Below are 26,875 nucleotides of genomic sequence, written 5' to 3'. Positions count from 1 at the left end.
TTGTCCTTGTGTTATTCTATCATTTTTATTAAAAAAAAATCAGGTTAATTTAATGCTGACGGGTTTTGAGCCCAAATCACCCACCTGTCCACGGGTACTTATGAAATATTTTAAGAATTTTGTGCACGGGCGACTGAAAATGGCGATTGTATATAAATTTTGGAACTTTTAAAGACCATCCCTTTTAAATGAACTCGGGCGACATTGGCAAACAGAACTATTTTGGCAACTGATTTCAGTCGCCACTTTTAGTCGCCCGAGTACAGAATTCTTGTAACTAAATATATATTTCATGTAACTAGAAAAAAAAAGCAATAATCAAATACAAACATAATTTCAAGTCGGTCATTTACCTTTAGTAAGAACACCCGACAAGGGAGGGATTACTCCCCCGTGTCACGTACTATTATCGACCGTGGACACCTGGATTACTCCGATTAGTGAAAATAATTATAATTATAGAAAAAGAAGAGTGATTTTAAGACGGCTGTAATGAGCATGAAAGTATGGTATCTGTAGTACTAATTACTGCAGCTGTCAGCTGATTATATATGGACGTACCAAACTTTCCCGGCAAATTAAATCATCATCGCATACGTCAATAATCTAACATGTACTGATGTACATGCATGTTCCTCAGTTTTTTACTGCCTTACTCTACTTAAAACTAGTATTAAAATACGAAAATATTTCTCTGTTTCAGGTAATAATTTACATTAATTCTATTTTTTTTATAAAATAAAATAAACGTAAATTTTTCACTAAGATAAAAAAAAGTATACTAACCTAAATGTGCTGGCAAGTTTTATATATATCCAAGTGACGATGGAAGTACATTTTATAAGCAATTTAAGTAGTTTGACGAGTTTTATACGCATTTTTATATCCAATTTTTTCGGTGAATGTTAATTTGTTAACATTATTATTTCCGTAATGAAAAATTTAGTGTGAAGATAGTCAGATTTGGCAGCTTTGCTTGTTTTTTTTTTTATTGTTTTTTTTTACGTGTTAATTAATTTATTACTAAATATATATGCGGCTGAGAAAAGTGCAAAATTTAGATTGAACTACTTGGTTTGACTTTGTCACCATGCATGCATATATATATATATACTGACTGATTAGGAAATGATTTGAATCGTCACCTAAAGTTCTGGGACACTCTGTCGTACTCATCTTTGTCATAACCCAATTGTTATTAGGCAGCTTTCAGACAAAAATCCTTCTACTACGTATGTGATTGGCGGCGAGGAGAAAAAACGGGTTATCAGTCTTAACCTTAACCCGAGTTAAATATGTTCATGTGAGTGATGTATAAAACAAAAACAAAATAAATTGGAAAAAACAAAAGATTCATATTATATATCCATGTGAGATGATATTTAACATGTTTTACCATTAAGACCCTGTTCTTTTGGACTTAATTTCGGGTCTTTTGCCAATATAGCCATTTGGTCTAAACTATTTACCATAATGACCATATGACCATTATATTTACCAAAATGACCATATAACAAAGTAATATATGACTAAATATTAACTAACCATAATATCCAATAAATGAAGAAATGATTCACTTTCATAATATATGAAAATTATTCCTATATAATCTTTTTTACAAATTGAAATTATCTTAAAAATCAACATTAATAGTAGCCACAAGATTAGAAATACTATACTTACATTGTTGATAGCGCTTTGACAATTAGAAAGAAAATTGCATGTTTTTTATTTAGCTTTTTAGTTTTTTTTAAATGCATGTTCTTATTTTTTGTAAACAATACTTTATGAAATTGTATTTATAATATTGCACGTTTTTTTGAAACTTTTAAGAAAAATTCATAGGGCTTCAATCAAAAGTGAAAAATAGATTCATGGGTCAATAGATAATTTTCTGAAAATAATATTGAATATTGAAATATTGCTATTTTTCAATTTTGTAGAATTTTTTTTATAGTTTAGTTTATATTGTATTATTTTGAGGGAATATAAATAAATTTGAAAAAAAAGTTGTTTAGCTTTTTTTATGGCAACTTTGTCATTTTGGTAATTAGATTTACAAAATGGTTAATTTGGAAAATAGTTTGAGTTAAACGGCTATTTTGGCAAAAGATCCCTTAATTTCAGCTCAGCTCTATTCAGTTCGGTTTCAGTCAGTTCAGCTCTTGTGATCACTAAATTAACTCTTGCTTCAGTTCAGTTCAGCTCCAATAAGTTCAGTTCAGTTCAGCTCCGTTAAGTTCAATTCAATTCAGTTCAGACAATTTCTATCCAAAAGAACAGGACCTAAGACGGAGTCCTAGGGAAGACTAGATGTTGGCACTGTAGTAGAACTTTCTATTTTTACACAGATTATTTGCTTAAGATAGGAGTATCCATCTTAATCTTAATACAGATTAAATAACATAGATAAAATAAAAGTAAAATGCCTATATATTAGGAAAAAAACTATACAATTGGAATGGTGTTTTGCTCGTTTTAATATTAAAACGGATATATCCGCTTTAATGCCTATATCCGCTTTAATGCTGTTCCGGGTATAATTCCAGAGCAGATATTTGTTACCACTCGTAGCTCGTAGAATGATGTCCTTGCTTGAATCCTCCTTGCGGTCTCCTGAAACGATGAACAAACTGAGGGCTCGGCTTTGGCCGAGCGTACTCACTCCGACGCTCAAGTCAGTAAACTTAGAGAGAAGTTGGTGTAACTTGTCTAAGAGTGTATTGTAGAGAGATAAGGAAGATATTACCAGATGAATAGTGGTTATTAGGTCAATTTGTGGATCCTTTCCTCAATGAAGGTTGAGGAGTATTTATAGGCATTCACCTTTTGTCACGTAGTGGCCAGGTGGCCAAGTGGCTATCAGGTGAAAAGACCGTCGTACCCTCGGCCGATGGACCTGTGGCAGGCTCGCCGAGGGTCTTGGATATGAGTACGCGGATTTGTGCCCCGGCTGGCCAGTTGTCTGGCCGGGACCTAGGTGACAGGCCGATGGGCTCCATCGGCTAGACTGTTTAAGTCGTTAACTTTGCTGTGGATACCCTTGACCTTGCTCAATATGTTGACTTGGTCAGCGGTGCAGAATATGCCCCATCAATTGGCGCCGTCTGTGGGAAAGAAACTAGAAGCTAGTCACATTCATTCCCAAACAACAAAAACAAAAACACAAGAAAAACCCACCCCAAAAGCTAAGAAGATGTCAAAACAACAAGTAGTCGTGACCGACGAAACCGAGCTACCCCAGGAGGATACATTTCACCATTCTGGAGTATTGCAACCCTCCACCGGCGGAGTAATCCAACCGGAATTCGGAATGCCGGTAACACCGGACACACCGCCGCCCGTCAACCAGGTCACCATCATGGGACAGGTGGTTGACGTTGCAAAGCTGAAGACACTCCTGGACCTAATTGGGAGTGCACCAGCCATCCAGGAGACCAGGGCCCAGGGCGTGACTCCAAGAAACTTGAACGAAGCACTGGGAGAAGCAGGCCTTATCAAGACGCCGGAGGAGCCCAAGGTGCTCGTGGTAAACATAAGTCCCTCTCGCACTCGGGAGAGGGCATCGCCGCCGCAACACCGACGAGGCACACCCCGGGGAAACCAGCGAAGCCCGACTCAGGAGAGTCGGAGAAGAAGCCCAAGCCGGCGAAGGAGTCCTTCCCGCTACGAGGAGAGAAGCCGGATCAGGAATGCGAGGAGCCGATCGCCGCGTGTCATCCGACACGTGGTCAAACAACCCCTCAGTGATTATGTCCTCGACATCGCCGTGCCACCTAAGCTGAAGTTGCCGGCGTTCACGTACAAAGGAGACAGTGACCCAACCGACCACGTCGAGGCCTTTGAGTCTTACATGTCGGTATGGGAGCAGCCCGATGAGGTCTGGTGCCGGGTCTTCCCGACGACTCTGCATGGGTTGGCTCAGAGCTGGTACAAGGGGCTTCCCGACGGTTCGGTACACTGCTTCGCCGACCTAAGGGACGCCTTCGGAGCCCAATACTCTTGCAACAAAAGAACGGCCGTGGAGACATCGGACCTCCTGACTATCAAGCAAGAGGAGGGCGAGTCTCTACGAAGTTACGTGAAGAGGTTCGACGGCAGGGTACAGCAGATTCGGGAGATCAACCCCGAATTGGCGGCTTTCGCACTGATGAAGGGCCTCCCGAAGGGAAGCTTAAAAGACGAGCTCATCAAGCACGGGGCCGGGCCAGACGCCGCCAGAAGATAACTGATCAGGCCATCAAAGTAGAAGACTACCACCAGACTTGGGTAGGCCCCAGCGGGACTGAGCCCTCGGAAAAGAAAAGCCGCCGGGAGGAAAGCCCGGATGAAAGGCGCCGCACCGACAATAGGTCACGGTCCACCAGGAAACAGAGCTCGACGGGCGCAGGGGGGAGTTCGGCACCATACTACCGAAAGCAGTACGATGATCACACCCCCCTGGTTGTATCCGCCGCAGAAGTCTTCGCCTTGAGCAAAAGCGAAGGTCAGAAGTGGGAAAGGCCCCCTAGGCCGAGGGGCGACGGTGACACAAGCCAATACTGCGAGTACCACGGCTACACCGGCCACTTAACTAACGATTGCCGACATCTGAAAAATGCCATTGAGGAACTAATCCGGAAGGGGAGCCTAGGCAAATATATCGCCAGAGGCCGAGGAACAGATGCCGACGGATCGAATAAAAAGCCCGTCTCAGAACGGAAAGGAGTAATTAATGTCGTCATCGGAGGCAACGAGAACGGCGAGTCCACTCATAGGTACAAACGGCACCTGAACGAGCTATACCAAGCCGTCAACTTTGTGCCCAACTTAGCAACCCCCGCTTCCAACATCCCCGATATGACCATCGGGAAGAAGGACTACGAAGGAGTCGTCGCTCCTCACAGCGACCCACTTACAGTCCACCTGGACATAGCCAACCACTTGGTGAAGAGGTGCCTAATTGACACGGGCGCTTACACAAATATTATGTACGGAGAATGCTTTCTTAGCCTCGGTCTGAAGGTTGAAGACTTGACCCCCGCACCGCCCGTTGTACGCCTTCTCGGGGGCATGGTACCCCCGGGGTCAATCAGCCGCCCAAGAATGTTCGGAGAGCGAGGTGCGGCTAAGAACGTTATGTCGGAATTCGTGGTCATCGATGGTTCATCCGCCTACAACGTCCTCATAGGCCGAGACACCCGAGTGAGGCCGATGCGGTGATGTCCATCCGGCCCCGACATTAATGTACGTCTCGGACCGGGGAAGCGATAAACTCGTCTCGAAGAACGAGAGCGATGAGGTGGTGAATATCCAAGTATCCGCCGAGGGTGCAACCCGCAATCCTTCAAAGCGGCGAAGAAATCGAAAAAGGGAAGAGCCCATCCTTACGACGGGATAGCGAACACACGGATACCACCATCGGCATGGTAGAGGGAGCGGAGACCGAGGAGGTAGAGATTGACCTGTGCCGCACCGTGACTATCGGTGTCGACACGGAACCAACGTTCGAGCCGCTCTCCTAGATCCGCCGAGGGAAAACAAAGACGTCTTCGCCTACTCGGCGGCCGAAATGCCGGGCGTGAGCCGGAGGTAATCATTCACAAGCTAAACGTACTCTCCACCGCCGCCCGTCAAGCAAAGGATGAGAAACTCCTCGGCCCGAGAAAGATGACGCCATCAAAGCCGAGGTAGATAAGTTACTAGCAGCGGGCTTTATTATGCCTTGTACTTATCCTGAGTGGTTAGCCAACGTCGTGATGGTGAAGAAGTCATCGGGGGCATGGAGAATGTGCGTAGATTTTACCAACCTTAACAAAGCATGCCCCAAGGATTGTTACCCTTTGCCTCGGATAGATAGCTTAATCGATGCCACGGCAGGCTACACCATGCTGAGCCTGCTAGACGCCTTTTCGGGATATCACCAGGTATTCATGGATGAGGAGGACATGCCTAAATGCGCATTCATCACCGCGAACGGCACATACATGTACAAAATGATGCCGTTTGGTTTGAAAAACGCGGCAACGTACACCAGACTGGTGGACAAAGTATTCCAAAGCCAAAAAGGGCGAAACATTGAGGCTTACGTCGACGACGCTATTGTGAAAAGCAAATCTGACAGCGAGCACCTGGCCGATTTACGGGAAACATTTTGTGTACTAAGGAAATACAAGATGAAGCTCAACCCAATGAAGTGCAACTTTGGTGTCCGGGCAGGCAAATTCCTCGGTGTACTCGTCAGTGCCAGAGGCATTGATGCCAATCCAGATAAAGTCCAAGCAATCCTAAATCACGGAACCAAGGAATCGAAAAGAGGTTATGATCTTGACCGGGAGAATGGCGCTCTAGCCCGTTTCATCTCTCGGTCACCGACAAGAGCACCCCATTCTTCAAAGTGTCAAGGGGAATAAAGACTTGGTGGGGGAGGAACAGAGCACGACTTTCAAGCAACTAAAGGATCATCTTCGAGACTCTCCCCACTCTGTCCGTGCCGATCTTTGGGGAGACGCTATACTTATACATAGAAGATTACCTCGGCCACGGTCGGTCGTGATCATCGGGAGGAGGAAAACAAAGAACACCCAATCTACTTTGTCACCATACATCGTTGCGCCGAGAGGAATTACCCGCTAATTGAAAAAGCGACTTTCGCCGTCGTCATTGCCGCAAGGAAGTTAAAACCCTACTTCGACGCACACCCCGTGACGGTCCTAACCGACCAACCACTGGAAAAAGCTTTGGAGAAATTCGAACAATCCGGCAGGCTTATCAAATGGGCGGTAGAACTCTCTGGCTTCGGCATTCAATACAAACCAAGGCCTTCGATAAAGGGCCAGGCACTCGCGGATTTCCTGGCCGAATGCACATATCAAGAAGAGCCAAACCCAGGTTTATGGGAGGTTTACACCGACGGCTCCTCCACGACGAACAGCTCGGGAGCCGGCATCCTTATCATCAGCCCAAACGGGGACGAGTTTGAGTATGCCTTGAAATTTACCTTCTCGGCCTCGAACAACGAGTCCGAATACTGCGGTGATAACCGGAGTCGAGATGGCCGAGCCGGAGCGTAACACATTGTGTTGAAGACAGACTCACTTTTGGTTACTAACCAAATCAGAGGAGAGTTTGAGGCTCGGGATGACGGGATGGTAAGATACCTGGAAAGGGTAAAAGCTGACATAGCCAAATTGAAATCTTTCCAGATCCAATGTGTCCCCAGGTCCGAAAACAACCGAGCCGACGCTCTCTCAAAACTTGCCACTCAATCGTCAAGAACGTCACCAACGTCTTTGGTAGACATCGGAATGCGAAAAGCATTGCCGAGACCATCGGCATGGTGGGGACGTGGAAGCCGAGACGACGTGGATGACTCGATAATGAAATACAAACTCACAAGTGAGTTGCCGGATAACCGCAATCTCTCGGCTAAACTCAAAAGGATCGCCGCCAGATACTTAGTATTCGAAGGAGAACTGTACAGAAGGTCCGTAATAAGACCACTCCTGAAATGCGTCGGTCCGACCGACGCAGAGCTATCTCGACGTAAATTCACGAGGGCATATGCGGACACCACATGGGGGCAAGAACACTAGCCCACAAAGCTCTCCGAGCCGGCTACTTCTGGCCCACCATGCTTCAGGACTCGTAACGAAGACCAAGAAATGCACAACCGCGGATGCATGCCCCGTGATACACGCTCCTTCCCGAGACTCGCAACCGGTGCTTAGTCCCCTCCCTTTCGCACAATGGGGGATGGACATGTTAGGGCCATTTCCAACGGCCTCCGGTGGAAGGAAGTTCTTGATCGTCGCCGTTGATTACTTCACCAAATGGGTTGAAGTCAGAAGAGACGGCAAAGACCCACGGCGGCCGTCGAAAGGTAATCGGGAGAACGTTATAACCCGTTTCGGATTGCCCCAAGTCATGGTATTTGACCACGGCCGAGAGTTTTGGAGTGACTCGATAATGAATCGGTTAGAAGAGCTTGGCATCAAGTTTGCATACTCCTCCGTCTGCCACCCGCAAAGCAACGGACAGGCGGAGGCAGCCAATAAGACAATCCTCAACGGTTTGAAGAAGACAGTGGAAGACCTTAAAGGAAGGTGGGCCGATGAACTACCCGGCGTCCTATGGTCCCTACGAACCACGGAGAAAGAAGCAACGGGGTACTCCCCTTTCCACTTAGTCTACGGATCCGGCGATCCTACCAATTGAAGCGACGGTGCCAACGTTCGTAACGGCTACCTTTAACCCTGTCGAAAATGAGGAAGGCCTTAAAGCCTCCCTAGATCTGGTCGAAGAGAGCCGGGATACAGCACGCCTCAACTTGGCAGTATACCAAAACCGTATGAGAAGAACCTACAACCGAAGAGTCCACAAAAGGGACTTACAAGTAGGAGACCTAGTCCTAAGAAAGTCGGCCGCCACCAACAAAGGAAACATTCACGGTGGCGACAGCCAATCGGGAGGGTCCCTACAAGGTGGTTGAAGAAATGAGGCCGGTACATACCGACCGACAGACATGGAGGGTGTGCCTTTGATGAGCCATTGGAACACCGACAACTTGAGAAAGTACTTTGTGTAGCGGCGGAGGTGTCAAAACCCAATGTGGACATCCCAACGCGTGATCTTAAATAAAGAAACAACCAAGTTTTCCATCCAAGTGCTAGTCCCCTCCATAGTTGCCACCCAAAGAGAAGAATTGCTGCCGAGCCATAACCCCGTTACCTTGGCAATTGGCCGAGAGCGACGGGGACACAATGACCGGTACGCTAGAAGAATTCTTCGCCGAGCCATAACCCCGTTACCTTGGCAATTGGCCGAGAGCGACGGGGACACAATGACCGGCACGCTAGAAGAATTTCGCCGAGCCATAACCCCGTTACCTTGGCATTGGCCGAGAGCGACGGGGACACAATGACCGACGCTAGAAGAATTCCGCCGAGCCATAACCCCGTTACCTTGGCATTGGCCGAGAGCGACGGGGACACAATGACCGTACGCTAGAAGAATTGCCGCCGAGCCATAACCCCGTTACCTTGGCAATTGGCCGAGAGCGACGGGGACACAATGACCGTTACGCTAGAAGAATTGCCGCCGAGCCATAACCCCGTTACCTTGGCAATTGGCCGAGAGCGACGGGGACACAATGACCGGACGCTAGAAGAATTGTCGCCGAGCCATAACCCCGTTACCTTGGCAATTGGCCGAGAGCGACGGGGACACAATGACCGGTACGCTAGAAGAATTGCTGCCGAGCCATAACCCCGTTACCTTGGCAATTGGCCGAGAGCGACGGGGACACAATGACCGGTACGCTAGAAGAATTGCTGCCGAGCCATAACCCCGTTACCTTGGCAATTGGCCGAGAGCGACGGGGACACAATGGCCGGTACGCTAGAAGAATTGCTATCGAGCCATAACCCCGTTACCTGGGCAAGTTAACCGAGAGCCACGGGAACATAATGACCGATACATCAAAAACATTACGCAGCTGAGATATGCATTCAAATTGCCTCGGCCATACCAAAGGTGAAAACAAAAGGACAAACTTTGTTAAAGGAATTAAAAAAGAAGAACACGACGACGGCCGTCCCCCCATAGGGCAAGCCTAAACACAACCTACCAAGAAAGTTTTTTTTTTTACAAACAAGGAAAAGAAAAGCAAAAGGATTACAAGCATATCAATTGAAGCGCCAAAAGATGGCAGGGAGGAAAAGGCTCAATAGTTGGCCCCCGAACAGCTAAGGCTATCCGAGACACCGGGTGAGTCTGGTGACGACCGCCCGTCTCCCTATGCCTGATGCTGCCCTCCATCAGAGGCAGCAACATCTACGGTGGCCGGCTCAAAGGAAGGCCCGACGTTCTCAGCCTCCTTTTCGGCCTCCTTCGCCTCATAGGCCGCCTTGGCCAACGCTTATCCGAGCCGCTTCGCCGCCTCCTCCTTCTCAAGAAATTCCGCGAGCCTCGGCCATCTCATCAAGGAGTGGTCATATTTATCCCACGGGAAGCCATCGGGGACAGAACCTGCCTCCACGAGCTTTCTGATTGCCTCCTTAGCCGCCTCCTCGGCCTGGTCCCGGAATTTAACGCACATGTTAGGGAGGAGGTCATCTTGAAGCATGTCAATATCCTTCTCCTTTTGAGCAAGGGTAGCCTGTGCGTCCCTGAGCGCCTCCGCCTGTTTCTCGAACCGGTCCTTCCACTCGTCCCTTTTGGCAACCACGGCGTCGTAGGTACCTTTATACCTCTCCAGCTCGTCCATCATCTTGGCCGTGGCACCATCAGCCTGAGCAACTTTGGCCCTCTCGGCCCCCAGCAGCTTCTCAACCTCCTCCACACGCTTCTCGACAGCAACGAGATCGCGCTTAGCCTTCCCGGCTTCCTCCCTCGCAGCAGAGAGATCAAGCTTCGCCCGCAATCGATGGCCCGATTGGGCCGCCGCCTTTTCCCGCTCCGTGACAAGGAGCGGCTAAACGGATCCACTTCCCCAACTTCCTCGTATATTTTCTCACCATCCGCCACGAGCTCGGTGGAAGGAATTTTCTTCGAGCGGAGGAGTCAACGGTGATATTTCTATCACCCGCCCTTTCGTGGACCTTCTACTGCGTTTTCTCGATTGCCGTTCATCGAACGCCTACCGATGGTGGATCTACAAAAATTTACACAGAGCATCCATGTCACCATGCATTGATACATCGGAAAGTCTGTCATCAGGAACGCCCAACGAACCGGCTAAATCCGAACCACAAGTTAGATCCGTACCAGTTCGGACCCTCTTATTTTGAGGGCTGGTGGAGGCGAGCGGGTTCCTCCCAAGAACGGTGGAAGCGGCGGTGGATCTTTCCTCTTCTTCGGAGAAGGGACCTTAGCAGCGGTGACCTCCTCCTCAGTAATATTGATCACCTCCACATGATCAACCTGGACCACCGGGGTCGAAGAAGGAGTTGGCGTCGATACCGCCGCCGACTTGGACGCTGCCTTCTTCGATCTCTTCGGCACGCCTCCAAGAACCCGTGTCTGGGCCGTCTCCCGATCTAACCCCTCAAATGCCTTTTCCATAATTTCGTTGGGGGATAGCTGCGATCTTTCGAATCGCCCGTAGGATGCCGGTAACAACCTTCCCGTCTTTATCAAGACCTAGCCTCTTCAAGTCCTTCTCAGACAGATCCCGCCCAAACCGATCTGCAAGAAATCAAACAAGGGTTATGTAAAGAAAGGAAAACAAGGCTTTGAAAAAGGAACATAACAAGCAAAGGTGGGCCTCACACCGACCCCACTCACCCCACCGAGGGGCGGATGAGGCCGACGCGGCATAGCACTCATCAGAAGAATAATCGAGTCGGGGGCAGCCATCCCTCCTCAGCGTCAAATAGCCGCATTGCCCGCTCCTCATCCGAGGTAAGAGGGACAAACGAAGCGTCCATCTTGACCTTGCTACCCCGAGAGACGTGTCTCTCATACTCTTCCCGGGTCTCACACCGTAAGCAAACGGGGCTCTGAAAAGACCGAGGCAATGGGTAGTCCTCCGGTACTCGGACGTACACCCATCGCCCCCGCGATCCCGCAAGAGGAAAGCTTGTTCACGGAGACATAGCCCGCTCCGTCTCGTACTGTTGTACCACCCTACTTTGCCGATTTTGACGGCCGAAGACTATGGAGGCGACGAAACAAGTTAAGCGATGGGACCTCCTCCCTAAAGAGACAGATCCATACAAAGCTGACTATCGTCCTCATGGCCAACGGATGAAGTTGGGCCACGGCGACGTTCATAGCCTTGATGATGGCCATGACGTATTCATTCAAAGGAAACCGGAGCCCATACTCCGGATGCCTGCCTAATATGCACGCCAATATGACCGGGGAGGACAAGAGACCGCTGACCCTCCTTAGGGATAACAATTTTATATCCCTCACCGAAGAAGAAATGATCTCCGAAAAGAGCCTCACCGGAGCTGCTTGCGAATTTATTTGTAAATGCACGGTCGAGGCCAGTCGTGCAGGCTTCACCGTGATCCAGGATGGTCGTCCTCCCACCGCCAACGGGAGCCCCCTCATCATCATCATTAACAATATCAGCATCATCCTCCTCCTCTAACTCCTCCGAGAGAGGCGGATCAACTGCGGGAGGAGGAGACCTAGGGCCCCCAGACCTTAACGGAATAGCATCTAGTATCTCCTCCTCGTCAAAACGCGACGGGGAACCCCCGAGAAATCGGTCCCGGCATCAACGGAAGACATGTTCGCAACAATTACTGACAGAATAAAAGAAAATTTGTTTGATTACCTTGGAGAAATACACTCGCCGAATCGAAGACCGAAGATTGGAAGAAAAGGAAGCCCTTCAAAGTTTAGAGAGATGAAGATTTTGGGAGAAAATTTTCGAAAATTTGAAGAAATGAAAGTAATGGCCAAAATCACGGTATAAACTGCCCTATTTATAGGGAAAAGCCCACAAAGAGGGACCAATCAGGGCACAGCCCATGAAGCGTCAACCAATAAGCAAGCAGACACGTGTCAGACATGCAACCACGGAAGGTCAATCGTTGCAACAGTTGAATGTCAATCAATGCTACAGTTACCAAGCGTATTCAACACGCCCATTCACATCTCTTCGCCTGTTCATCTACCACACCAAATTCCTAGGCACCTACTCTCCGCCGGCCACATGATCGACCAAGCCAGGAAGCACCGGCCGGGGGCAACCAGAAATAACCGGCACTCTCCCCGGTCTCGGCGGCATCACATTCTTTCCCACATCGGATACCCTTTACGCATCCATGTGGAGGGGGGATATGGTAGGCCTACGAATGATCAAGCCGATGCATCAGAAGAGGCCGACGCAAAAAATTTTTTACATAATACTTGCGCAGAATATACGCTCAACATACATCGGAGCCCACGCCACGGCATAGACTACGCTGGGGGCAAATTGATGGGGCATATTCCCGCACCGCCGACCAAGTCAACATATTGAGCAAGGTCAAGGGTATCCACAAAGAAAGTCAACGACTTAAACGATCTAGCCGATGGAGCCCATCGGCCTGTCACTGGTCCCGGCCGGACAACCCGGCCGGGCACAAACCGCGTACTCATATCCAAGACCCTAGGCGAGCCTGCCACAGGTCCATCGGCCGAGGGTACAACGGTCTTTTCACCTTTTAGCCACTTGGCCACCTGGCCACTACGTGACAAAAGGTGAATGCCTATAAATACTCCTCAACCTTCATTGAGGAAAGGATCCACAAATTGACCTAATAACCACTATTCATCTGGTAATATCTTCCTTATCTCTCTACAATACACTCTTAGACAAGTTACACCAACTTCTCTCTAAGTTTACTGACTTGAGCGTCGGAGTGAGTACGCTCGGCCAAAGCCTATATCGGTGTTCAGAGTATTTGGAGCCGATGGCAATGCTGAGTTTTAACAACAAATGTAATAATATGCATAAAAAAAAACTCCTAAGAAACTTGCTGTGATCTCCTTAGCGTTCAACAAGGAACGGTTTGAATGTCAATACAACTCCTAAAAGGGATACCATGTTCAAAAGGAAAAAGATCATGTGTGTGCCTGCATCAAACGATACATTGTTCGCATAGTTAATAACTTTGTGTATATAACAACTTCGTGCTAGACGTCCCATACTTTCAGATAGACGACACAATAACGTAAGGTAAGGGATATGAGACATGGAACTTCAGAGACGAGAGACGAGTATACCTGGGAGAAAGGACGTGTCTTGACGCTTTTCTGACCAAGAAAGCCTGAGAAATAATACAATGCATCAAATCATGTGAACTCCTCCTGCACAAATTCTCATTATAGACGGCGCATATCCGTCTATAGCGCTATAGACGGGCCAAATATCCACCCACTTTAAGCAAAACGGGCCAAATGTCACCAATGCCATTTCCTAAGCTACAACAGGTAGTTTATCACATGGAAATGGTACTGGTGACATTTGGCGTTAAGCTGGTGATATTTGGCCCGTTTTGCTTCAAGTGGGTGGATATTTGGCTCGTCTATAGCTGTAGACGGATATCCCCCGTCTATAATGAGACGCTTTGCTCCTCCTGTACCAAAAGAGAAGGGAAGGAAAAACAATGCAGCAAATCACGTCTTAAAGCATAGATACTTACAGTGCACCTCCGCAAGCTGGTCCAACCGCTTTGAAAAGAGACATGGTAGTCATAGAGATGCCGTTAGCAGCTCCTCGTTGATCTTGATCCTGTATTTAATTTGTTCATCTTGGTTAGACATGAAAATTGCATTGTCAGTATCAACGGAGAATGAACTTACCACAGCTCGGTTTTGTAGAATGAATGAGCTGGTTGCAACGCTTATCTGTCAAATGTTAACAGTAAAGAGCGAAATACAAATCAGTTCATAATTCAGATTCGTATATGGACAATAAATTCAAATCACAGTTTGTTCATACTTACCGATAATATATTCTTGATCACAGAGGCGCAATTTAACACCACAGCGAGACTTATCCCTGACAGTAATGCTATGAAAGGGTAGCATTGTAACACAGGTATGTTTAACATCTGAAAGAAAGTGAAGCAGACAATCTCAATATATATTTTATCAGTTTTATACTTATACATAAGGTTCGGAAAAGCATACCCCAAATAAACGAACCACCAAAATCTGTCCAAAGATTTTGTCAATTTGTGGATACAAGAAGAGCTGAAAAACCAATATGCCAAGACCTGAATATTGGAATGAACACGGCCAGGGGGCAGAATGGGAAAGAACAAAAAACAAACTCAGTGCATTTTCGTTACTGAAGTAAATAAAGAAAAATGCAAAAAATAAAAACTGAGATGATATTTTTGGACGACCCATAATGAAAATAGCGAGTTTTTGACTTCTGAATTTGAACTTTAGTACTAAAAGGTTAATAAAAACATAGAGTTACTTCTTAATACCTGTGATAGAAAGAATTGTTCCGACATCTTGAGTTGTATAGCTTAATCCGCCTAGCTTCCTAGGACTAGTTGCCCATAACGAGAATATCTAGAAAAATAACACAACATATTCATCAACAGAAGTGATAAATTGAAATCTGAACCTTAAGATCACCACAGAAGATATTCAATGCGATAACAAACAGGGGAACAGTTCTGCAATAACATCGAATCAAGTACAAAAAAATTGAGAAAAGAGGATGAAGTATGTGAACACAGACTATCTCCGTCAGATGGTTCATCAATAGTTTAAAGCATGCCAACACGGTCAGATGGTTTAGCAAATACTAACGACACAGCGATGATAAAAATTCTGCAGGATAACAAGCTTTTCTACAGTAGATCTTATAATGGGAGCAAGCATATGACATGTAAACCTACATACCTCTGTGTAAGCCATGTCATGAAGCGCGAATACGCAAAAGACAATGATAGAAGACATAAATGGCCAGTTCTTATATAAGCTTTTACTAGGAAGAAATGTGGTTTCATTGATTTCTGCCCTTGGAAAGTTGTCATCTGATGTGTAAATTGCAGCTTCTGCAGCTTCATATGAATCGTGCCCAGATGAATGTGTTGGTTTGTGTTTATGTAATGATTCCTGGATTATAATTTAAGTAGTTAAGTAGAAGAGGATACTTTGTCATTGGAATTTCCTCCAAATGCAAGATGATAAAGGGACTAACCGTAAGCCAAAATGCACCAACAGTCACTACAAGTGCGAAAATGGATGTAATGAGGCAGGGCAAGAAGTACGGAAATCTGCAGCCAAATTAGATCAATGCATTACTATTACATGAGGTACAGGACATCACAGTAAGCTAAAAAAGATGGAGAAATTTGAAAACTAACCTTCCGAATAAAGAATCTTCGGAAAATATCTCAGGGTACTTTTCTGCAGGCTGTATTGCATAATATTAGTTCAGAAAATCAGATAATTTGATTCCACACTTCATCTCAGGTAATTGCAAAGTTCAGGACTTGACCAGCATCAGAAATATGATATTGAATTAAAACAGATCCATAAAAGCATGAAACTGGGCCGAGGAAGCTCACCTGAGCAAGTAAGCCCCCGAGTGCTGGCCCAATGATCAGTCCAATTCCCCAAGCTGTAGTAACCTGTACAAGGTGGTAATGAGCATAAATTGTTTACTTGACTACTTCATACTAATTACTATCACAATAATGTCGTGCAAATTCGGCTAGAAGTCTGATAGAATGCTGTCCAAGTGTCAGACTCGACTACTTTATGGAAAGTCCTCGTGTTTTTGGCTTGATTGTAGTGCTCAAGTGTCAAGCCTATGTCAGATTGTCAACTGTTTTTAACACATCGGATAATATAGTCCGAGTAACACAGTTGTCAGACGCTTACCACAGACATGCCTATAGCTTGATGTTCCTCCCGGCAAATTTCAGATATATATGCCTGATAATTCAGTAATAGGAGAACAATATTCAGTTAATAAAACATTGAATCTTCATTCCAACCATATTCTTTAATTTTATACGAGATTGGCTATTATACCCTGACAGGCCCGAGTGACCCATTCAAACTTCCCAAAAGAAATCTTGTCGTGATTGCCATCCAAAAGTTTGTACTTAAGCCAAAAAGTGTGTTAAAAACGACCCTGAAATTAGAAAATGATAATAAAAGCTAAGAGATAACTTTCAGAAATGGATATTCAGAATTCAGAAAAGAAAATGTAGAATACTAACAGAGATGCTGTTCCGAAGATAATAACAGGCTTTCGGCCATATCGATCAGCAACCATCCCCCATAAAACAGATGTCAATGCCCTTCCAAGCATAAACGAACATCCTTTTGACATATTTCACACGAGCGAAACAGTAAGGTGGACAAGTTCTTACACTTAAAATTCAACTGGAAAATGTAAATAAAATCCTTTTGTAAACGATAGATGAGAAGGGATGTACTCACCCACAAAACCAGCATAATACCCCACGTCTGCCTCTTCTTCGGCTATATGAAAGTCCCTGACCTGCATACATATAAGGATTAGTTTAAAATACTATTTAAACCCGAGTTCTGTACATAATTCTCAAATGCTCACCAAACTGACAATAACAAAGAAGACTGAATATTCTTCACTTACCATGAAATAGAGAAACGGGAAGAGTGAAGATATTGGTAGAGCTGAAAAGACGACAGCAAGAAGATAGATTAGTGCAGAAGATTCAGAATAGAAACGTCGTGAGTCGTGACAAGTATAAGAGAAATGATGAAGTAGATACATACCATTGCAAAGAACTATGACCCAAACACCAGCAAGGGTCTTGAAAGGTAGACCTTGTTGAGTATCCTTGATCTTTTCTATCTTACACCCTGGACAATCTTCATAGTACTCCTTTTCCACCAGTCGGATTTTCGTTTCGTCTCCCATTTTTTTCAACCCCTGAAAACACTCCTCACACACCTAGAATCTTGGCCTTGTATTATTCTGTCATTTTATAAACATTTATTTAGCTAACTTTGCTACCTGTACTGATTATAACACAAATTATAGATTAACACCGTCTTACAGTGTTGGACAGACCTTTTATTCGTTAAACACTCATTTATTACTATGAATATATACATGATTGTCTGCAGGCAAGTATTAAATATGTGAATATATATTTCGAGAACACAAATTTGTGCTCGTGACGGTCACAACTCACATCCTTGTGACGACTCACAGCCAATTTAAATACTGTTAAAAATGAAAAGAGGTTATGATACGTCACAAGATTGTGAAGGTCACAAGCAAGACGTGCTAGCTAAAGAAGGTGCAAAAGGCAAACATAATTATGATGGTCCATTAATGTGAAAGAGCCATTCACTTATTGTTAATAAATGAGTTCTTTTTTTACACAATATAACCGTTTCTTAGTGTGAAACCGTCTCTACTGATGAAAAACTAGTTTAGAAAAAGAAGACATGTTTTAAGGTATGGAGTATAACCTGCAGGAATGACTGATCAGGTGAGGAGGGATCTATGAGCATCTCCCAATGATATCAGAAGTATTATTTACTGCAGCTGTCAACTGATAATATTTCAATTCTCAACGTACCAACATTTTGCCGGAAATCAACGTCGCATACGTAAACAATGTAACAAATGCATGTTCCCAAATTCCTTACTACTCAACCAAAAATGGTTTATTAAACCAGTAATTATTGTGTGCGAGTGAGTGCGACTGTGATGTAGTGCAACGGACAAAAAGTGACAACTTTATGATAAACCGCGACTATTTTTATGTTAAAAAGTGGTTACTTTCTATCATAGAATGATCATTTTTATACGGTCGCATCATGAAACGGTTTTATAGTTTAATTTGCATAGTAAATTGTTGGTCGTCTAATGTGAAAGTGAAACTCCACTGGTACTCCTTATACGATATAATGTAAAACACATATTTATGTTTATGACAGGTCAAATAAGATGAATGAGAAAAGCAAATCTATAAAGACTCCCAAAATATTTGTCTCAATGTGTTCAAGGAGGATGTTATTTTACCCGTTTTAATTTTAAGACGGATATCCGATTTCACGTCTTATTGAAAGCAACTGAATAGTCAGCCATATTAGTATCTTGTTGAAGCTTTTATGATTGTTAGGTACTCCGTAGTTGCATTGAATTAGTGTCAAGATATTAGTGGATCCTAGTATTTATTTCACTATTTGAGGCTGATAGACGTGCAAAATTTTTACAGAACTTCGTTGATTTTGTCACCAGCATTTATAGACATATCAGCTGACAGCTACCTCCATCTTAATAATAAAACGGGTCAAATATCATCCCACGTGAATGTCTAGGACAATTTTTTTTGTTTTCCAAATGTATTATGCTCGTCTTATTCCTCCCACGTGAGCATATCTGACCCGACACCAACATACAGCATGCATACCTATCCCTGTCCTTGCCCAATAAGGCAGTTTTCTCTTTTCAGACGAAACTCTTGCATGGTTGGCAGTCCGGTAAGTCTACTCGGAGACCGTCCAGTCCACAGATAAAAAAAACTGGCACGAATTACAGTCATCAATAAAAACAGATATGAAATTAAAGAAACACTCTGGGTCACGAATCACGATCAAACGTAGGAAATGGATAGAGAGAATGAAAGTAAGCGAGAGAGTGCAATAGGCGAAGTTGAAAATGTTACAAAATATCCAACCCGGTGAAATGCTACAAAAAAAATTTTGGTTTAACGAAGCGTGCGTGCACACACTTAGCCGCATTACAATAGAGGGGAGGAGGGATTCAAACTTGGGATCTGTTATCCACAATACCCCGTCTTAACCACTAGACTAAGACATTTTCGGAATGTGAAATGCTACAATGTGAAGTAAAAGGGGACAAACATTTAACTCACTCCTTTGAAAAATAAAATAGAATCTGTTTAGTATCTCTGTAGGTCTCACTGGGAAAGAGCTATCAACCTAACAGCAGTTCATGTACGATTAAGGGCGTGGAGGGTGTGAGACCAATTAAATTTAAAAATCTTTATATTTATCAAATTAAAACATTACCGCCCATGACCATGGTGTATTTTAAGAAAACTAATTAAAAATGGAGGAAAAATGAAAATGAAGATAAATAAATGTTTGCGGAATTCATAAAAAAAATGAGGGCAAGTCATGAACTTATGATTCCGGCAAGGCGAGTCGACTTATGTTGGCAATAATCAGCAAAACATGCATTAAAAAAACAGGCAGCAAATATAGCAGCAGGCCAGCAGCTGCTGCGAAATATGCCTCTGAAATTAGAGAACTTGCAAAATCAAACAGCGAACATTAACACACAAAACAAAAATATATAACATTATTCGGAGCTAAACACGTAAAGCAGCAAACAACACACGGTTCTTCCTCTATACAAGGAAGAAAACACTTACAACTCAAGACTCAAAACACACAATAGTAAATCCTTCAAACACTTGATTTCAAACCCACAAAAAAAGAAGTAAAATATGTTTGTTACGAGTTTTTAGATTCACGCACAAACGTACCCTTTAAGCCGTGAGCTGTGCGAGATTTCCTCGACTAATGAATGGGACATAGACGAGGAAATGTGAAAAGAGCTGAAGCCCTCTCAGATGAAAAACATGCCATTCTCGATGCCCGAGTGCAACTGGTAGAGACTGTCATCAAAAGACACTACTGAAGTTGATGACGATGCCAAGGAAGAAGATGATCTGCCTGAGGAAAGCTGTGACTCGGAATGGGCTTCATGATACATTCGCCCTCTATATGCCAGCAAATCAGCATAATAAACTGGTGGGACCAGTGACACTGGTTTCGTGCACCGAGCAAACGTGAAGCACAAGTCATATATGAGCTGCTGCAGAAAATCCGAAGTAAAGCGGTGTTCATCCCAGAGAACATGGTAGTGGGTTGGTTTGCTGGTACCGATACTGCCATAGTGACTGCACAAGTAGAAGTCAAACTCAAATGGATGAACAATAGTCGTATCAACCACTGTACCCGGAGGTACATTACGGCTCCTGCCAGTCTGGGTTTCCGGAAACAAGCGTGTCTGATGTCGTTTTTGAGCAACAATAAGGGTCACTGAGCAAGAAAACCCGTTTGCTTTCATCTCTCTCTTGAGGTCCAGAAGCTCCTCATGGAGTACCATTTCAAATTGGCCTTCACTTACACCATCCCGAAATATAAGTAGTTTTTTCGGCTTCACGCCGTTGATCTTTTCATAAGAGTCGATAAGTTGTATGCAAAGACGTCCAAAACCTATGATTCTCTCACATCGATGCTCTTGGTACGAAACTAACTGAATGTATTTGGTGGCAACCCCCTTGTTTATTGAGCCAACCATACCAACAATTGAAGGGCTCAAGCGGTCCATAGCACGAGGATGATTGACATCAGCCCCAATAAGCATTACATGACTATCATCAGCAAATAGAGGAAGCGGTTTGGAGAGGTCCACATTGATTCCACCAAGCTTAGCATTAATTTTCATGCCGAGATTAGCCAAGTACTGGTCTTGGCCCTTATTAGCCAGCTTAGATAAGCAGCATTGTGTTACAACTCCTACCTTTGTCTCAGAAACCCATTTGATGTGTTTGTAGCCATGATCCTTTCGGGTCATCACACACAATAGAAGTTGTAACTTTCCCTTCCCAACTTGACGAGCTCGGGCATTGACTTCTTCCATAAGTGGCAATAATGATTCAGCACTAGAAATTTGCCTCATATCAGCCCCTTCATACAACAAAGGCTCGCCCATATGCAAACCTAGTTTGTTGCAACGTGCAATAAGCTTCGGAATGAAAGCGTCATTTAAGCGATCTGCAGGTCTCTCATGATAGGAGAAGTCCAGAATCGCCCAACGCAAAAGAGACGTTCCTTCAACAACTGAGCTGCGCATAAGATTCCATTGGCAACTATCAGGATCAACAGTGACAGTCATCATGCTGCCGTTGTTAGCTGCTCTTAACTTCAGTTGTGGTGGCTTTATCACCCGACCTTGTACCCGAGTCATGTTCATTAGGACATCAATTCCAAAGTTTTTGCTGATTTCTCCGCTGGGAAATGACGGTCAAGATTTGAGAAGCAATAAAAAATCCATAAACAACGATCCAATGGCTTTAAACATTGAAAAGTGATGCGACTAGTCAGCCATCCTCATGTATGTAAGGAACGGCAAAATTAAGGCGTTCAAAGAAAAATACTACATTTATCAATATTCATAAATGCCAAGTTAGGCTGCAAAATGCCACCCCCAACAAATATATCAAATTATTAATACGTTTTTTCCTTCAAACGAAATGTTCAAGTTGTGTTTTTCTGTAATATGGGACCCTAAAGGAGAGCCTGGAAACAAAGCCCGCAAACTTTAAGCATAGAATAATTGGTCAGCTCCTAGTCTTCTGCACAGACATGACACTGGGCTTTCTTAATGCACATCTTTATAATTATCAAAAAACTAACAAACAGCTAGCATGAAAAGCGCACACATAACTCGTGACCTTAGACCACAATAACTTCAAGATAAGTGGAACTTGTCCGACGGATATACAGGCATGCAGCCTCCAACGAAGAAGGCTAGATAAAAGATTAGACGGATATACTAATTCCCACAAAAACAGGCAAAAGCATACCTCACAGTGACAACATCAAGCCTTCAAAAAAAATATCACCTTATGAATCCACAACGGGACAAGTAATAAAAATGCAGCAAGCAACAGAGTGATATACCGGCCTACTAACAAAGAACCACCACCTAGCAAAAAGTGAAGTACGCCCAAGTAATATAAAAAGCAGACAAGCACCAATAACCTATGCTACTTCGACTCTCGCTTTTAGGATAGTACCCATATCGACATGACATGGAAATAATTGTGGCCTCGACACTAATTAGTACAACACTTCTCCAAAGAGAGCTAAACGAGTGAGACTAGCACAACAATCGTAGAAAAAGAGTTCATATAGCATTTACTGTTATATTTAATTAATGATTTTGTCTCATTTTGTCAAATGTCTCTGCATTATATTTCAAGTAAAGAAGTGTATTTCTACTTTGGAGGTGTGCCCTCATACCCGTATCCACATTTTGGGACATGGTTCCTGTCTGAATACGTATACCGTGTCCCAACACTCATACAAAAGTCCAAGTAAAATAGCCAATAACTAGAAAGAACAAAACAGAATGATTATATGATGTAAAGAGAAAACAGAATCTTACCCGCATGGTCCACCTTGGTTATCATGTAGCATGCCACAGATGGTATTTTTCCTATCATTAGGCTGTGCAAGTGACATTTCTTTCAAAAATGCAGCCGCATTGAAGTCAAGATTCTCCTTTGGATATCTTTGTCCTTCCACCAAGACACATAGCTCAATAGGCAGATAATTTGCTCTGCCACCTTTCCCCACATCGAGACAAGGTAGATTTGGATTAATCTTCAGCTCAGGATACTTCTCCCGAAAGTAATCAAGAAGACGCACAGATTTAGGAGGAGCTTGGCCATTAGGATCTTCAGATGTAAAGGTAATGTCACAGGCTCGTCGGTCAGTCAAGCCTGACACCAGGTACTTCTGCTTTGTCCGACGATGTGTGACGGTAACCTTGAGTCCTTTCACTGCACTTTGTATGTCCCGTCTCAATCTTTGAAAACTGCCCAAATCAAAGCCACGGACATGTTCCTTCAGAAACTCAAGGACGGGGATCCGCTTTCTAACTGCCAGAACCGAATAATCCAGGCACAATGCTAAGCCTTGTGAAGTAGACTTCAGGCTGTGCTGAAATCCAAAGGATGCCGAAATCCCACCCCCTAGATCATTATCTGGGTTATAACCCGGAGGGTGAAATGTTTTCCCAATGCTAATCATATTCCTCCGTGGATTCTCCTTCATTACAACATCCATCCCCTGCAGTACTTCCCGAGGTATCTGGAGGACCTCGCCACTCAAGTAACTCTTCAACTTATGAAGCTTAAGCTCATTCACTAAGTTAACCGTAAATATGAATGAGCGTTGCCTCGTACCTTCTTCGTCAGACAGCTTCACAGTGAACTGTCCAGTAGGCAACTGTACAGCACTAAAAATATTCTTTTCACCATCGTATGCAGTCATCTCCAAAGGAAACTCAGAATGGTCAGCGAACAATTTTTCCTTTAGCAACGACAAAGTGGCTTTTGACAGCTTGGTAGCCCTTCCTTTGGCAAAGCCACCCTCAGGTTTGACATCAATATCATAATGTCTAATTATAGACGCAGGATTAAACCTGACAGGAAAATGGTTAACAAGGATACCAACAGTGCGGATCTTTTGTACACCGCCTCTATCAGGTCGTCTGATGGGCAATATCTTGTCAGTACTCTCAGAGGTTTTTTCAGCAATTTTCATTGCTGGCATCTTTGCAGCAATGGTTGCTACAGAACCTACACAATAGCAGATCAAAGACAACTGTCATTCCACACTTCTGCAGTATATTTCACTTTCAAGAGAAGGCTGGTAAATAGATAACAAACAAAGCACCTCAACTCAATGAACAACAGTATTAGGCCACTCAACGTGCAGAAAGCAAGAGAATAGATATTCTCATCAGGGAAACTGACAACTACATTTCCCGAGTCCTCCATATTTGCATTCAATACTTTATGTTCTGCTAATCCTTCGCATAATGCCATATTCTTTGCAAAAATTTACAAAAATATTTGTCCGAGACCAGGGACAGATCATAAAGTGCAAGCTTGGGAAATGACTTCCCCCTAAGCGATGAAAAATGTAGATTTCTTTAGCTAAAATTTTATACTCCGTATTTTTTATTTTTCTAAATTACCACGTTACAAATCCTCCCCCGATGTTTCAGACTACTAACTTTGAAGCTTGGTTCCACAGACCACAATTGTAGCAGACTGTCTAGACGTTAACTATCAATATCATAGAACATATACAGATGTATTCCATCCAATTCCTTGGACTTGTCCAAACATTTTAAGATTTTTGAGTACTATTTTTAACAAATGGGCCAATTTCTAAGAGTTGGAGGATTTAATTTAACGATTATTTATTTAATACCAGTTTATAGTAAGACAGTCCCAACATACTTGCATTAACTGCAAAGCAATACCAAGACCACCAAAAAAATAGGAATAGCAAGTTCTTCGTATTCCAAAATACAGCATTAAATTATTATTGCAAAACAGAGGTAACTGCTCTTCAGCAACACAAACAAAAAATTGACAAAAATGAAGGGTAAAAAATCATTACTCCCTCAGCCCAATTCATTTGTTTACCTTTTGTATTCTTTGTAAATGGTATTTTAATCGAAGGTAAACAAGAGATTGAGACGGAGGAGGTATTATCTAGGGGTCGAGAAAGGGTGCATATGTCTCCACAATGATAAAATATTATTCATTACTCAATCCGTTAATCACCACACAAATAACATTATACCTTCAGTGTTACAATAGCATCATACAATCAACTAATAGCTTATCAAGCTTGCTTTCTTAAAGTTAATTTTGTTTATGTTTAAGTGAGTGAGTTTAGAAATTTTATGGTATAGCTCGACTTCTTTAAAACAAAACTCAAAAACTTTATTATATAGATCGGATTAACTGGTTAATCACCCCTAGACTTTTGTATTGATGTCAATTGCGAAACGGACTCAAATGCGTCCGTTTCGCAATAATGATCCATCGAATAATAGTATTTCAACCCCCAAACATAAAAATCAGGTCTCTCAGTCACTAATACCAGTCTATCAGACGTACACATTCATCAACAAATTACGCATTAAATAATTAACGAATTAAATTACCGAAAACTACTCCTAAATCAATTAATAATAATCCAATCAAAGTAAAATTATACTACCTTCACTCTCAGAAGCTCTCTGCACCTGTGACGCATAACTAACACCTCCACCAGCGCCACCGCCACCGCCACCACCGCCACGACCCGATCCATCACCTTGACCCGGACTCACATTCCGCCAAGGAGACCCGCCTTGACCCGGTCCCGGTCCATACCCCCTCACATTCTGCTGTTGTTGTTGTGGCCGGTAATTAACCGGCTGTTGCTGACCGAATTGCACCGATTGCTGTTGCGGTGGCGGGCGGAAATTGACCGGCTGTTGACCGAATTGAATCGGTTGTTGTTGCTGCGCCGGCCGGTAATTAACCGGCTGTTGACCAGACTGCGGCTGTTGTTGCTGCGGCGGACGGTAATTAACCGGTGGTTGCCGGGAATTTCCCGGTTGTTGTTGATGTTGTTGCGGCGGTTGCGAATACTGACCGCCTCTTCCCCTTCCACTTCCACCGCCGCCGCTGTTCGAACCTCGACCACGTCCTCTCTCTCCACCGCCGCCTCCACCACGAGCGCCGCCGCGTCCTCTTCCTCCGTCTCTGTTCTGCATGATCGCGAAACCCTAGAAAATTGTTCTGCTAATTTTTGTGTTTTTTGGAATATAAAATTGTTAAGCAAGTAAGGAATGTTGGAGTGAGTGGATGCGGTTTTTATAGTATACAGGGAAGTTGAGAAAGGGAAGGTTACTTAACTGCTCTTGTTAAATTACTAAAGTGCCCTTGTTGAAATATTTGTTCATTGTTTCATGTTGTGGAAAGGATAGGAAGGAATGAAACTTCAACCATCTAGCGTGTCTCTGGATTAAACACGATATTAACCCGATACTTAAAAATACAGTATATACTTAACATTTAACTATTTATCTTTGTGTGTTTTTCATTAATATTTTGAAACTATTTCTCTCGCTGACACTATAACTCAAAATAGTATAAAATCATACGATATACTTCGTAATATAAAGATTATTTATGAGAAAATGTGATTATCCTTGGTCCTTACATTATTACATATACATAACTTTATTTTTGTAGATATATATTGAATATTTAGTTATTACTAATCTAATTATTTGATCTTAGTTGATTAATATTTACCTTATAACTTGAATTTTTATTTAAAATTTACTTTAAAAATATTTATATACTCATAAAAATATACTCATATTTTATTAACGTGTCTACGTATTAAATATTTAGTATTTTATTCTTTTGGTGCAAAAAAGTTATAGTTGCGATTTTAATACTAACGCGAATCGAACTCAAATAAAGAGTACCACCTCTCGTGATATTACCAACTAAGCTATGTCACTATATATTTTCTAACCTAAATTCTCATTATAGACGGACACTATCCGTCTATACGTATAGACGGATACCATTTTCCCTCACAAAATACCCATTTGCCATAAAATGGGAAGCACATGGGGGGTGCCCCACCTTGTCCCCCCTACCCATTTTAATAGAGGTCTTTACCCGTATGTTCGCCCCACCCGTCTATACCAAGACTTATTGATTTTGTAAGAGGTCAAAGTAAAGTTATGTATCAGTAGTGACGTAGTGTTACCTAGGCAGAGTGGTTTGGAATT

The 26,875-nt window shown here is 43.6% G+C and overlaps 2 protein-coding genes across 4 annotated transcripts; both read right to left on the bottom strand.

Annotated features, from left to right (window-relative positions):
- On the bottom strand, positions 1-20,072 carry LOC141646728 (protein ZINC INDUCED FACILITATOR-LIKE 1-like). 3 transcript variants are annotated; one of them, XR_012545598.1, is made up of 19 exons: positions 19,968-20,072; positions 17,215-17,416; positions 17,072-17,112; positions 16,897-16,957; positions 16,674-16,776; positions 16,483-16,585; positions 16,330-16,383; positions 16,014-16,076; positions 15,810-15,859; positions 15,644-15,719; positions 15,343-15,558; positions 14,919-15,006; positions 14,614-14,699; positions 14,427-14,534; positions 14,284-14,328; positions 14,124-14,212; positions 13,705-13,748; positions 354-423; positions 1-16 (listed from the first exon to the last, which is right to left on the bottom strand). XR_012545598.1 is itself a non-coding variant. In XM_074454651.1 (18 exons), the coding sequence occupies exons 2-18, from the start codon at positions 17,357-17,359 to the stop codon at positions 13,469-13,471; spliced, it is 1,458 nt and encodes a 485-aa protein (XP_074310752.1). In that variant the 5' UTR covers positions 17,360-17,416; positions 19,968-20,072; the 3' UTR covers positions 13,446-13,468. The 3 variants fall into 3 exon arrangements, 2 of the variants coding, with proteins under 2 accessions (XP_074310752.1, XP_074310753.1); XM_074454651.1 differs by lacking the exons at positions 1-16; positions 354-423 and adding an exon at positions 13,446-13,554; XM_074454652.1 differs by lacking the exons at positions 1-16; positions 354-423; positions 19,968-20,072 and adding exons at positions 13,446-13,554; positions 17,920-18,000.
- Positions 19,753-25,983, bottom strand: LOC141646726 (protein argonaute 2). Its single transcript, XM_074454649.1, has 3 exons — positions 25,300-25,983; positions 22,661-23,858; positions 19,753-21,500 (listed from the first exon to the last, which is right to left on the bottom strand). Exons 1-3 carry the CDS (start codon positions 25,838-25,840, stop codon positions 20,051-20,053), a joined length of 3,189 nt encoding a protein of 1,062 aa, XP_074310750.1. The 5' UTR covers positions 25,841-25,983; the 3' UTR covers positions 19,753-20,050.
- Positions 25,984-26,875: the final 892 nt, after the last annotated feature.

This window comes from Silene latifolia, chromosome 3 (genome assembly GCF_048544455.1).
Source record: "Silene latifolia isolate original U9 population chromosome 3, ASM4854445v1, whole genome shotgun sequence".
Taxonomy (NCBI): Eukaryota; Viridiplantae; Streptophyta; class Magnoliopsida; order Caryophyllales; family Caryophyllaceae; genus Silene; species Silene latifolia.
The sequence above is the reverse complement of the archived record's forward strand: the minus strand, read 5'-3'. Positions and strand labels throughout refer to the sequence as shown.